This window comes from Merops nubicus, unplaced genomic scaffold (genome assembly GCF_000691845.1).
Source record: "Merops nubicus isolate BGI_N331 unplaced genomic scaffold, ASM69184v1 scaffold22012, whole genome shotgun sequence".
Classification (NCBI taxonomy): domain Eukaryota; kingdom Metazoa; phylum Chordata; class Aves; order Coraciiformes; family Meropidae; genus Merops; species Merops nubicus.
Window position 1 is genome coordinate 7,982 of NW_008595919.1, and position 10,358 is coordinate 18,339.

Sequence of the window (10,358 nt, forward strand, 5' to 3'; positions counted from 1 at the left end):
CATGGCTTTCCTCCTCTGCCTTGTAGTTATTGCTGGTTGACACATATAGTTGTGTTCAATTTATGTGATAAATGGCTCACATTATCCAGTCATTGGTTTTCCCATTAACTTCAACTATGTACTGTAGAGCAGTTACTTAAGTTTTATTTGAGATTGAAATTAATTTGCAAAGAGAACTGAAAGACATTGCAGGAGTTAGCAATAACTTGCATAATTTACTCTCTCTTATGACTTCTCATGTGAGCATAGTTATTTATTTGCCTTAGTGTTATTCTGGCCAGTTTGAGAAGATGCTGATACTGTAAAAAGTTGGTCATTTTGGATGGTGGCTGATGATAGCCACAAAGTTGAGCTCTTCTCTTCCACTGTTACACAAATCAAGTGCAGCTTGACAACTGGTAGTTGCAGTGATTTTACTGTCATCTGGCTGCTTGCTCTTTTACTGGTGGTGTTTAACTGTGCTGAAAAGAGGTCTGCTGTGCCTGAGAGGCTCTTGCAAGAACCTAAGTGAAATGGCAGCAGGGGTGAAGTGGTAGGAACTGTTCATTTCAGTGCAGTACCTCAGTTTTGCATGTTTTATTTCTACTCTTCAATTAATATTTCAATTGTTGCCAATACAACAGCTTTAATTATTTTTAGTATGTCAAAATGTTTCTTTTAATCTTGGAATCTAGGAAGCTGAATTATCTTAATAAGAAAGTTAACGTGATTTTGGTAGCCACTTTATTTCTTAATTCATTACAGTGGAGGAGTTCTCTGCTTTATTTACATAACTGCATAAAGTGGCAAGTTCTTGCATTCCACAAGTGGTAACTTTTTTCTTTTCTTCATATTTAGGAAGGCTGTGGAAGAGTTACTTAAAGAGGCAAAACGTGGAAGAACCAGAGCTGAAACAATGGGGGCTATGGGTTGGTAAGTTGTGCCAAGAGGACATAAATTATCACAGATGCAAAAATAAATTTTACATTTAATTCATTACAGAAGTTTCTACCTTTTAATTTGCCTTGTATTTAAATAATTTGTCTTCATCCAGGTATTAATTTTGGCAAAAAATTGGAATCCAGATAAGAAAGAAATTCAAGTAAATTCTGCCTGCATGAAATTACTTGACTGAATGTGTCTAAGGCAAAGCAATTGGAAACCTGGGAGAAATTGGGAAAGCTTCTGTAGTAGCGTTTCCTTATAGTAGATGGAATTGCAAAGTTTGGACTGGAATCTCGTGAGTTTAGAGTACTGGGTAGCTTCAGAGTGCATGTGCTTACATACTGGCCACATGTTACTGGGTTAGATCCTGTTTAAGCTGAAAGAATTCATAGCCTGATAAAGAAACATAACCCCTTAAAACAATAAAAATAATAAATGATCCTCTACTAGAGAATCCATGTGTAAACTGCAGCCAAAAATGAACTTAAAAATATAATCCTATTTTGGAAGGAGGTGGGGTTTTTTGTGGTTTTGTTTTATTTATTTATTTGTTTGTTTGTTTCATTTTGGAAGGAGGTGGGTTTTTTTGTGGTTTTGTTTTATTTATTTGTTTGTTTGTTTGTTTTTATTAAAAACAACCTAAAACCCAGGGCTAATTTATATAGCATGTGATAAAAGAATAATAGTATTTAAATCTTGAGTGAAATACAGAATTAATTCTTTAGTGCAGTATTTCAGTTTTTACAGCTAGCTTATCACGGAATGGAATGCATGTAATTGTAATTAAAGAAGTAATAACATTCTAAGAAGAGTCATTCATCTTAACATAATGTATATGACTTTGCTAAGCTATTGGATCTAGGGATGTTCACAGGAATAGTGCAGCAGTTGATTGCATTAAACTCATTTGTAGATAAGGTTTGGCTTCCTCCACCAACAGTATAAGCCTCTGCTGTTGAAGTTCTCAGCTGATTTCTTTGCTATGTTTCTTTTAGTAGCTTTGAAGAGATTAAAAATAGTGTCTTGCTGAAAAAGTTAATCATTTATATTTTCTGAAGAAGTCTTGTGGAATTTTTATGTATTCTACCAAGTATTTCTACTAGGGTTGCAGTTCATACCCTTTAAGTTAAAATAGTTAAGTTGGTTTCATCCCCTAGAGTGATTGTAGCTCTACTGACAGAGCATGCTTCTGCCTTGTCAGCCTTGCCAAACAGCCACGTGAACCAGTGCAGATAATTAGCACTGTGAAGTCTTGCATGCATCCAGTTACTGTGAATTTGCAAATTGATTCCAGATGTGGAGACTAAAGATTTCTGCTGGGAGATAACCAGGTGTCCCTGTGGGACTTCTCTGCTGCCTGTGCAGTCTGGAATACCTGCCAGGAGACTCCACGGGCTTCTACTCCTGGCTTCAGCTACTTCTTAATCCTTGTCTGTAAAAGAGTAGTGGTCCTGCTCAGATGGCTCTGATGGTCAGCTCAGGGTCACATGCAGTTTCCTGAAGCCTGTTGCCCAAGACATGCCAGCCAGAGGAGGGGACAGTCAAGGGTGACCTGTTCTTCAGAACAGCTACAGACTCAACTAGAATGAAAAAGTGTCCAGGTAGGCTAGGGTTGTGTTGCAGGTGTGGGAGGAGAGGATTGCCAAGAAGGTTTCAGGCAGAGGACATAGGAATTGGTTGACATAGGAATTGGCGTGGTGAGACTGTTGGGGTAAAAAAATCCTTGCAACTGGAGAGTAATATGAGAATAGCTGTACTGGGTCATCCATCTCTGCAGTACCCTGTCTCCATCAGTGGCCAATACCCAGTGCCTTGGAAATGGAGGAAGAAAAGTCCAAGAAAGTAGCAGTACTTCCTCAAGATACTATCTGAGCTTTGGGCAATGTGCAGCTCAGGAAATCTTGCATTCAGGTGACCTTTTTGTGTATGACACTTCCCCAGGAATTTTTCCCTTCTCTGAATTTATCCTTAGAGAGGCTGGTAGTGACCCCATTTGTCACAAATCTGCTGCTGTAGAGTACACAGCTGTGTGTGTGGCTGCAGGGAAGCTGTAAAGCCCCTCGTAGGCAGTCTCCCAATAAGTCTTTGTTGTCTACTTCTGCAAACGTAAAAGACAGAACAGCAGCTGGAAGCCACCACTGCTCTCTTCCCTTTAATATTTTTCATGCCCAGTTGTGCTGTTCTGGTCCTTCTGAACTGGCACAGCAACTAGGTACTGGACATACATGGGGGAGATGAAGTAACCAGTAAGATATTTGGAAGGAAACTCAGAGCTCTGTGGATAGCGCATGAAATGAGCAGGAAAATGAGCTCATGAAAATGTGTATTAGTAGACTAAGTCCTGGAAAGCACAGCTGATAGATGCAAAAGACAAGTTCATCACCAACTTGTCTAAAAGGGACAGTCTTAACAGGTAAAATGCAAAACCTTCCTTCCTTGCCAAACTCAGAATGCTTACAGGTGTGTTTCATGAGGACTTCTGGGATTTCCTCAGCCCTTTGTCAGAGAAGTCCTGGAGAAGAGATGCACAAACCCTGGAGACATCTAGTGTAAGGCCATCAATCCTGCATTGGCACTGGATAGTTGAAGCAACTCAGCCTATGAAGAAAAGAGTTGTTCTGCCATCTGTCTTTGGGTAAGGAGAAGCAGAGGCTGCTACTGCTTATACTTTCCTGATCCCAGTTTATGTTGCTCTCCAGCAGCTGTTGAGTACTGGAAAATACATTTCTGGAGTCAGTAGCATTTGACAGGAATTGGTTAAAGGGAGGTATGTGGGGAGGTGGCATTCCTGGGGAACTATGTTGTACATACCATTACAAAGGAGTAGAGTCTCCTGGTTGGTGTTGATGGCAGCAAAACCTTAGCCAGAAAGCCTCTGAATACTGTTTGGGGACTGCTTTCAGGTTCAAGCCACTGCTCCCATCCAGAGCAATTAGTTCTCCGTAGCTGAAGTGCACTGATTGAAGAAGTTCCCCAAGCACCCCTCCCTAACTTTTTGCTGTCTCTGCATGACGTGGATAGTCAGCTGCTGTTTGAGCCTAAACTGCCACCATCCAAGCTAGCACAGCTGACAGGTTCAGTAAAACATGTACCAAGCAGCCACTCTTTAGCCTATAGTCTCTGCTGCAAAGACTCAGTCTTGGAGTATGAGACAGTATTTCTTCCAGCTTGAGGATGTTTTGCCAGTATTACATCGTCTCAGGTTTGCTGTGGATGAGGTGAGTAGGTGCTGCAACCTGTAGGGGTTAGATATGAGTAGAGGAAAGGCTTGTACCAAACAGGGGGGTTGGAGGAAATTACCAAACAAGGTTATACAGGAAGAGAAATGATCTGAGACACTCTGGATATGAAGGCACTGTCAGTATTGCCAATGGGCTGCATGAGCTCTTAGCTCACTGGCCTCCATGCTCTCAGGACTGCTCAGATTGGCAGTGCTTATGTCCAGGGCAAATTAATCCAAGAAATACTGGATATTTGTATTTGTAGGTCTTGCATTATTTGCTCTTGAGTATTGAGTTGTTCCTTGGTTGTCCTCAAGTGTCTTGCTCTCAGCACTGCAATGTTTCTAGTTCCTCCAGTGCTCCTTTTGCATGAACTCCTTGGCAATAGTGGTTCTTGTTGGGGGTCTCCTACATCCGTACAACACCACATGATGTAGATCCTGCTGCTAATGTATCTGGTTTGAACAGTAGAGCTAGTCACAAGTAAGGAAATGTGAGAGAAAAGGAAGGGAGGATCCTCTTTTGAAGGTGTGTTAATCCCAGAAGCATTGAGCAAAATGAGAGGAGAGTCTGTGGCTGAATCTCAGTGATGCTGGAACTTCTGAGATGAGAAGGACATCAGAGCAACTGTCTGGAAGTTAACGTTTGAAGGACTAGCTTGATCCAGGATTGGTAGTTGTGGGCAAATAGTGTAAGAACACTTGAAATGGTTAGATGAATTTATTTTTGGTTCATCAGAGAGTAGTGAACATGGAATAAAGCTGTAGGATATTTGTTTTCCACTGTGTGTTTAGGTGAAATCAAGCTAAAAGCACAGCTTTCCTTAAGTGTTGTTGGTGACCCCATATACATAACTCATAAGCTTCCTTACAGCAGTGCAGTTTGGTCCCATTTTAAGGGATAGTTCTGCTTTGAGAAAGACAGTTTACTAAAACTACTATGTGAAGAAGTTCTGGAGACTTTTTTTTTTTTTTTTTCTCTCTAATGTGCAGGTCTGGTCTTCAAAGATGCTGATAGCAAATGAGCTAGGGCTGAACTGAATGTAATCATCTTGCCTTACTTGAGAAGCTTACCTGAAATAAGATGTGGAGAAGAGGATATTTTAGGATGGTTTGTTCAACTCTGCATTGTAAAAGCAGATGAAATTGCAAGAAAGAAGTTAAATTTTGGAAGCATTAAATTATTTTTAACCCTATGTCTTCTAAGGCAATCCTGAAATTGCTTCAATTCCTATAGAAAGCTTTCTATTCAGTACCAAATCTGTTAGAAGTAATGCAGAATGCAAAAAGAAAGAGGCTGAAGCATTTGAGTGCACTGGAACCGCAAAATGCTGTTGTACCTTGTCTTTGAATGGGTGTTGTGTGACTGTGCAGGACTGCACTGTGATTCCCCTGCATCTTTCATTTGAGTGTGAACAAGAGATACCAGGTACAGGCAGAGAATGCAAAGAAAATAGGTTAAAATCTTGTGATCAGAGCACAGGTTCCCCTCCAGAGTCCTGCCAGCTGCACCTAGCTGCCAGGACCATACATAAAAGCTTGCAGTGTCCTCTCTGCTGTGAGATCCTCTGTGAAGGGATAACAGCCTACAGTAGCTGTTTTGGCCAAACACTCTGTAGCTGCTTTTTTTGGTTCGTTTGCAGTCACTCTCCTGTGAAGTACTGTATTTGCCATGGCAGTTTGGAAGCAGTAAAAATGTAAGTTCATAATGAACTTTGTTTCCTGGACAGATGTGATTTACCCAGTGTGGTAAGGCTGAGTGTGCCAAGCCTGTTCAACATGTCCAGTTACTCAGCAGAGGAAAGGCTGTGGTGCATGGCACTGTATGCTCTTGTGTCTTAAATGGTGTCAGCATACTTTACTGATAAGTTGCGTGGCACACTTCTGTGCTGAACTGCACTACTATGCTTCACGGTGGGTATTTGCTGGAAATTGTGTTCTTGCACAGAAGTTGACCAGAAATTTTTAAAGTAGAGTTAAGATTTGACCTATGTTCACAATAATGGATTTAGTCTTTTTTTTTTTTCTTGCTCAAAATGCAATATTGACTCTTTGTCTTTGTATAGTGAGGAGATTTTTGAGACTTCCCTGTGGAGGGAAACAAGGTTCTGTGGATGAGAATAGCTTGGCTTAGCTTAATGGAGCATGCAAAGCAAAAAGTCAACCCTTTTGTGAAGTGAATGCATTGCTCCAGAACTGGAGTCTGTTTTGTAGACCAGATTGCTTTAGAATCGCAGGTTATGTTCTTGCTTGGATTATACCTGCAGCCCTGCTTCAGACATGCTTCTGTTTGGAACTTTCATGTTCTTTTATTACATCTTTTTTTTAAAAAAAAAATTTCTTTTATTACATCTTTTTTTAAAAAAAAAGAAAAGACTTTAAAATCTGCTAGGTGGTCCTGTTCACTAGTCAGCAGTATGGCATTCCACCTTGCATAGGCTGAGCTTGCCTCCCAGCCCTGCCAGCAGTTACATAGAGGGCAGAGCTGTGATTGAGTTGAGCATTGCAGGATCAGACCTACAGCAAGCCAAAGGCTTGTCTTTGAGGAGGACAATTTTCTCACTGTTAGAAATGCTCTCAAAGACATCAGTGGATTAATGTAGGTCTCTTTTAATTGTTACAGTTCTGTATATACCATGGATATGTGTAAACATTATAGTCTTGTGTGTGCATGTGTAGTGTAGCACATGCCATACTCCTCATTTTGCTGAGGACTTAAGGCAGGATTTGCTTTGAAGCTTGAGGTCCATAAAACTAAGGACTACTGTTTCTCTTCAGTGCCATAACTGCTGCTCCACGAAAGCCCTGTGCCTCGCTTCTGTCACTGTCTGATGGTGAACTAATGGCACCTCTTAGCTGACTCTGAAGACCTGCATTTCTCATCAGTTTTCATTCTTAGTATAGCTCAGGCAGCACTCCTAGTGCCAAAAAGAAATAAATGCTTCAGCAAGGTGAATTTATTTAGGGCAGATTGTCTCATTCTGGTGCTATATATCAATGCATTAACTCTTAGAAAAAGGCAAGAGGAAGGAGAAAAATGTGAAATAGTTTTTCCAACCTAAACAGTTTCTATGATTCTAAAGGTTGGCTGGATTGTGTTACGTCCCGAGTGTAATCTGTGCCATGGCATGTTCAGCACCATGTTCATAGCTGATGCAGCTTGAAGTAGAAACCTTGTTCTACTGATGTATGTTAGCCCTGTATTTTGACTCAGTAATACAGTTAATGGATAAATAAGACCTCCCTAACTTACAATACAGGTATACTCGATTCAGGTCTAGACTTTTTCTTGAAGATTTTTTTTTAACCAGGATTTGACAAAAAACAGTGTAGATTTATATGCCAAAAGTTTAGAAGACTGTAAAGCTAACTATGCTGTTGCAATGTGCCAAGAAATAGATAGCAGAAATAAAACAGTGTGGCTCTTTAATGTATGCTTCTAAAATCACTCTCAAAGGGTTTAGGACACGGCTAATTATCAGTAATGTTTAGTATACTGACCTGAAGCAAAACACTGTGGTAATTAAAAGACATGAAGTATGCTAAATAATCAGACATGAATTTCATTACAATTTTCTTGTTCTGATATCTCTTATTATTCAGAGGTATCAAAGATTAGGTGGTCAAGGTGTAGTTTCTGTGCTTAGACAAAATATTCAAGTAGAATAGATGATCTTAACATTGTGGTGTTAGGATTCTTTGACTTCATGATTGGTTCAGTAAGTGCCACTGTGATCTCCAACAGCTCTTTTTTTATTAAAATAATCCCATAACTTTTCCATTAGCATGTAAATTCAAAAATGTTACGAAGACAAACAACAGGGTGACTCCCACTATAAACAAAGTGCTCAGAATGATTTCTGCTTCCTGCAGGAATATATTCAAACTTATTTTTTCTTATTCCATTCTTTAAAAGATGAAAAACTGAGGACAAGTACAGCTGATACCAACAAGATGAATGAAATGTACAGTACTCGTTCACTAAAACTAGCTGATAAATTATGTGCAGAAGTGTTAAGCTGCAATAGGAGAAAGTCAGAAACAATGGAAGAGTGATGGATAAGTGTCTTTTCTGTTTAAGAAAGAAAGGAAACATTTGGTTTGGTGGCTGCTAGATGAGAGTTAAAATTGGTAAGCCTTGTGTGTGTTTTATTGCTACAGCTTGTCTGGGTTCTTTGTGCAAGTGTATCTTTTTCTTTCTGAATATCTCAGTTTGTTAGATAATACTGACTTTAGTAGATTATGATCTTATAATCTGACTTAGAATATGTTACTAAATATTTGGTTCCTGAATACCTGTTAAGCACCATCAACCTCAAAATACATTGTCATCTCCTGCTTCCCCCTTTACACAGTACTTTGTGAAAATCGTGTGGGTTTTCACTCTGGTGAAATAGAATCATTTTAATTCTATAAAGAGTAAAATAAAAGAAAAATGAAAACAACCTTGAGCCTATCTTTCTGTACTGAGAGTTTACACTAGGTGGCATGCAAGGAAAGCCAAAAGCACAAACCTGTCTTAAAATTATTGAAGTTAAAATCTCAGACTTGCTTCAGGATGTTTTTATCTTGTCTTTTGATCAGTTTTAAATGTCTTTACAGGTTGAAATGTCCTCTTGCCGGTACAAATAAAAGATTTCTTATTAATACCATCAAAAACACATTACCATCTCAAAAAGAACAAGACCCGGAACGTGAGCAAAAGGAAGACAGTAAGGAGCCTGAGCCAAACAACAGCAGAAAAGAAGAAAAACCAAAGAAGCGCAGAATGCACCCATACACACCCAGCTTTCAGTCCAGAAGGAGAGTCAGCTACTCTCCGCCGAGGCACCGAAACAGGAGCCAGCACACAAAGGATAAGCATGAAAAGCGAGCCAGCAAACGATGAGGAAAGTGAGGAGTGTGTGTTGTTACAAGCCAGGAGTGTCATTAAGTGTCAGGCTGCAGGGATGTTTCCGTTTTTCAGGAAAAGATGCTGTTCAGAATTGAATTTTGGACTGAGTTGCTTGTGTGAGAAGTAACCTTAAGGTAGCTTTAGAAAAATTTCTTTGGGACCTTTAAGAGAAAAGCAAAAGTGCAGCATAAATCTTTCAGTTGTTCTAGGACAGACATTCCTTTCCCTTTGCTCCTTTCCTTTCTCCCCTTCTGACTGAGCTTAGGGTCTTGGTGATGGAGTGTGATACTTGTGTCACTGTTTGATACAACTCATTTAGTCGTGTCATTCTTGGAAATAAATTTAAATTAAACAGAAATCTATTTATTGTGGGAAGTTGGCAGAACTTCTTTGCTGCTAACCAATAAAGAAGTTTTGCGTGTTTGGATTACTTTAGTTTTACAGAATCTAGAAGGGAAAGCTGGTCAGTGGCTGGCCAGGCACATATGTTTTGTATAGAATGAAAGAGTTTGCTTTCTTTAGTAGAAAAAGTACAAATTTAAAATGGGCAACACTGGTTTTGCTTTCCAGGAGGAACTACCAGGAAATACTGATTTTGCTTGTTATTGTATATCCACAAACCTGTCATAGATAATAATAAACATTACCCCTAAAAAGCCATAACTGCAATAATTGTCTCTGTTTAGACTTCCCTCTGTAAGGAAGTAGTTTGAACAGTCTGTTGTCATGGTGCTTTCAAAACAAACCTTGAAGACAAAATTATGTCCTCTGTCCACTGCTAGGAAGCTTCCAAGTAAATGTGTAATACTAGAAATGCAGAGGTGATACTTAAAAACAGTCAGATGCTCACTTTCCAAGCCTGTGTGACAGTTCTGTAGTGGTGCAGTTCTTAAACTTGTGACTTGGAGCACATACAATACAGATCAGCATATTCTGTGTCTCACTTCTGTTGGTGTTACAATAACAAACTTCTGTGTGAAATATTTTGTATTTCAGTATTCTTAAAACTAATTGTTTTGGACATAGGTTTCCGTTTTTAAGTGTGTTGAAGAAAAAATAAAAAAATGTTCATTAAAACGCTTTGTGGCATTAATGTTTTTAATGGGTTTCTTACTTGAGCCTCTCTCCTCTAAGGGAAAAGAGGACCAGGGCTGCATGGTCCTTGTGCTGTGTCAGGGCAAGAGTGCCACCTATGGGCTTATCTATCCCTCGTCTTACTCTACTTGCCTGCCTCTTTTGGGAAGACGTTAGCTAGGAGATGGGGAGATCAAACTGGAGATCTGCTCGGGCTGAATTTTGGTGTGTGAGCTGGCAGTTACT

At 39.6% G+C, this 10,358-nt stretch overlaps 1 protein-coding gene across 1 annotated transcript; it reads left to right on the forward strand.

The window, feature by feature from the left end:
• Positions 1 to 841: 841 nt before the first annotated feature.
• POLR1D (polymerase (RNA) I polypeptide D, 16kDa) lies at positions 842 to 10,111 on the forward strand. Its single transcript, XM_008936233.1, has 2 exons — positions 842 to 912; positions 8,747 to 10,111. Exons 1-2 carry the CDS (start codon positions 896 to 898, stop codon positions 9,030 to 9,032), a joined length of 303 nt encoding a protein of 100 aa, XP_008934481.1. The 5' UTR covers positions 842 to 895; the 3' UTR covers positions 9,033 to 10,111.
• The last annotated feature ends 247 nt before the right edge of the window (positions 10,112 to 10,358 follow it).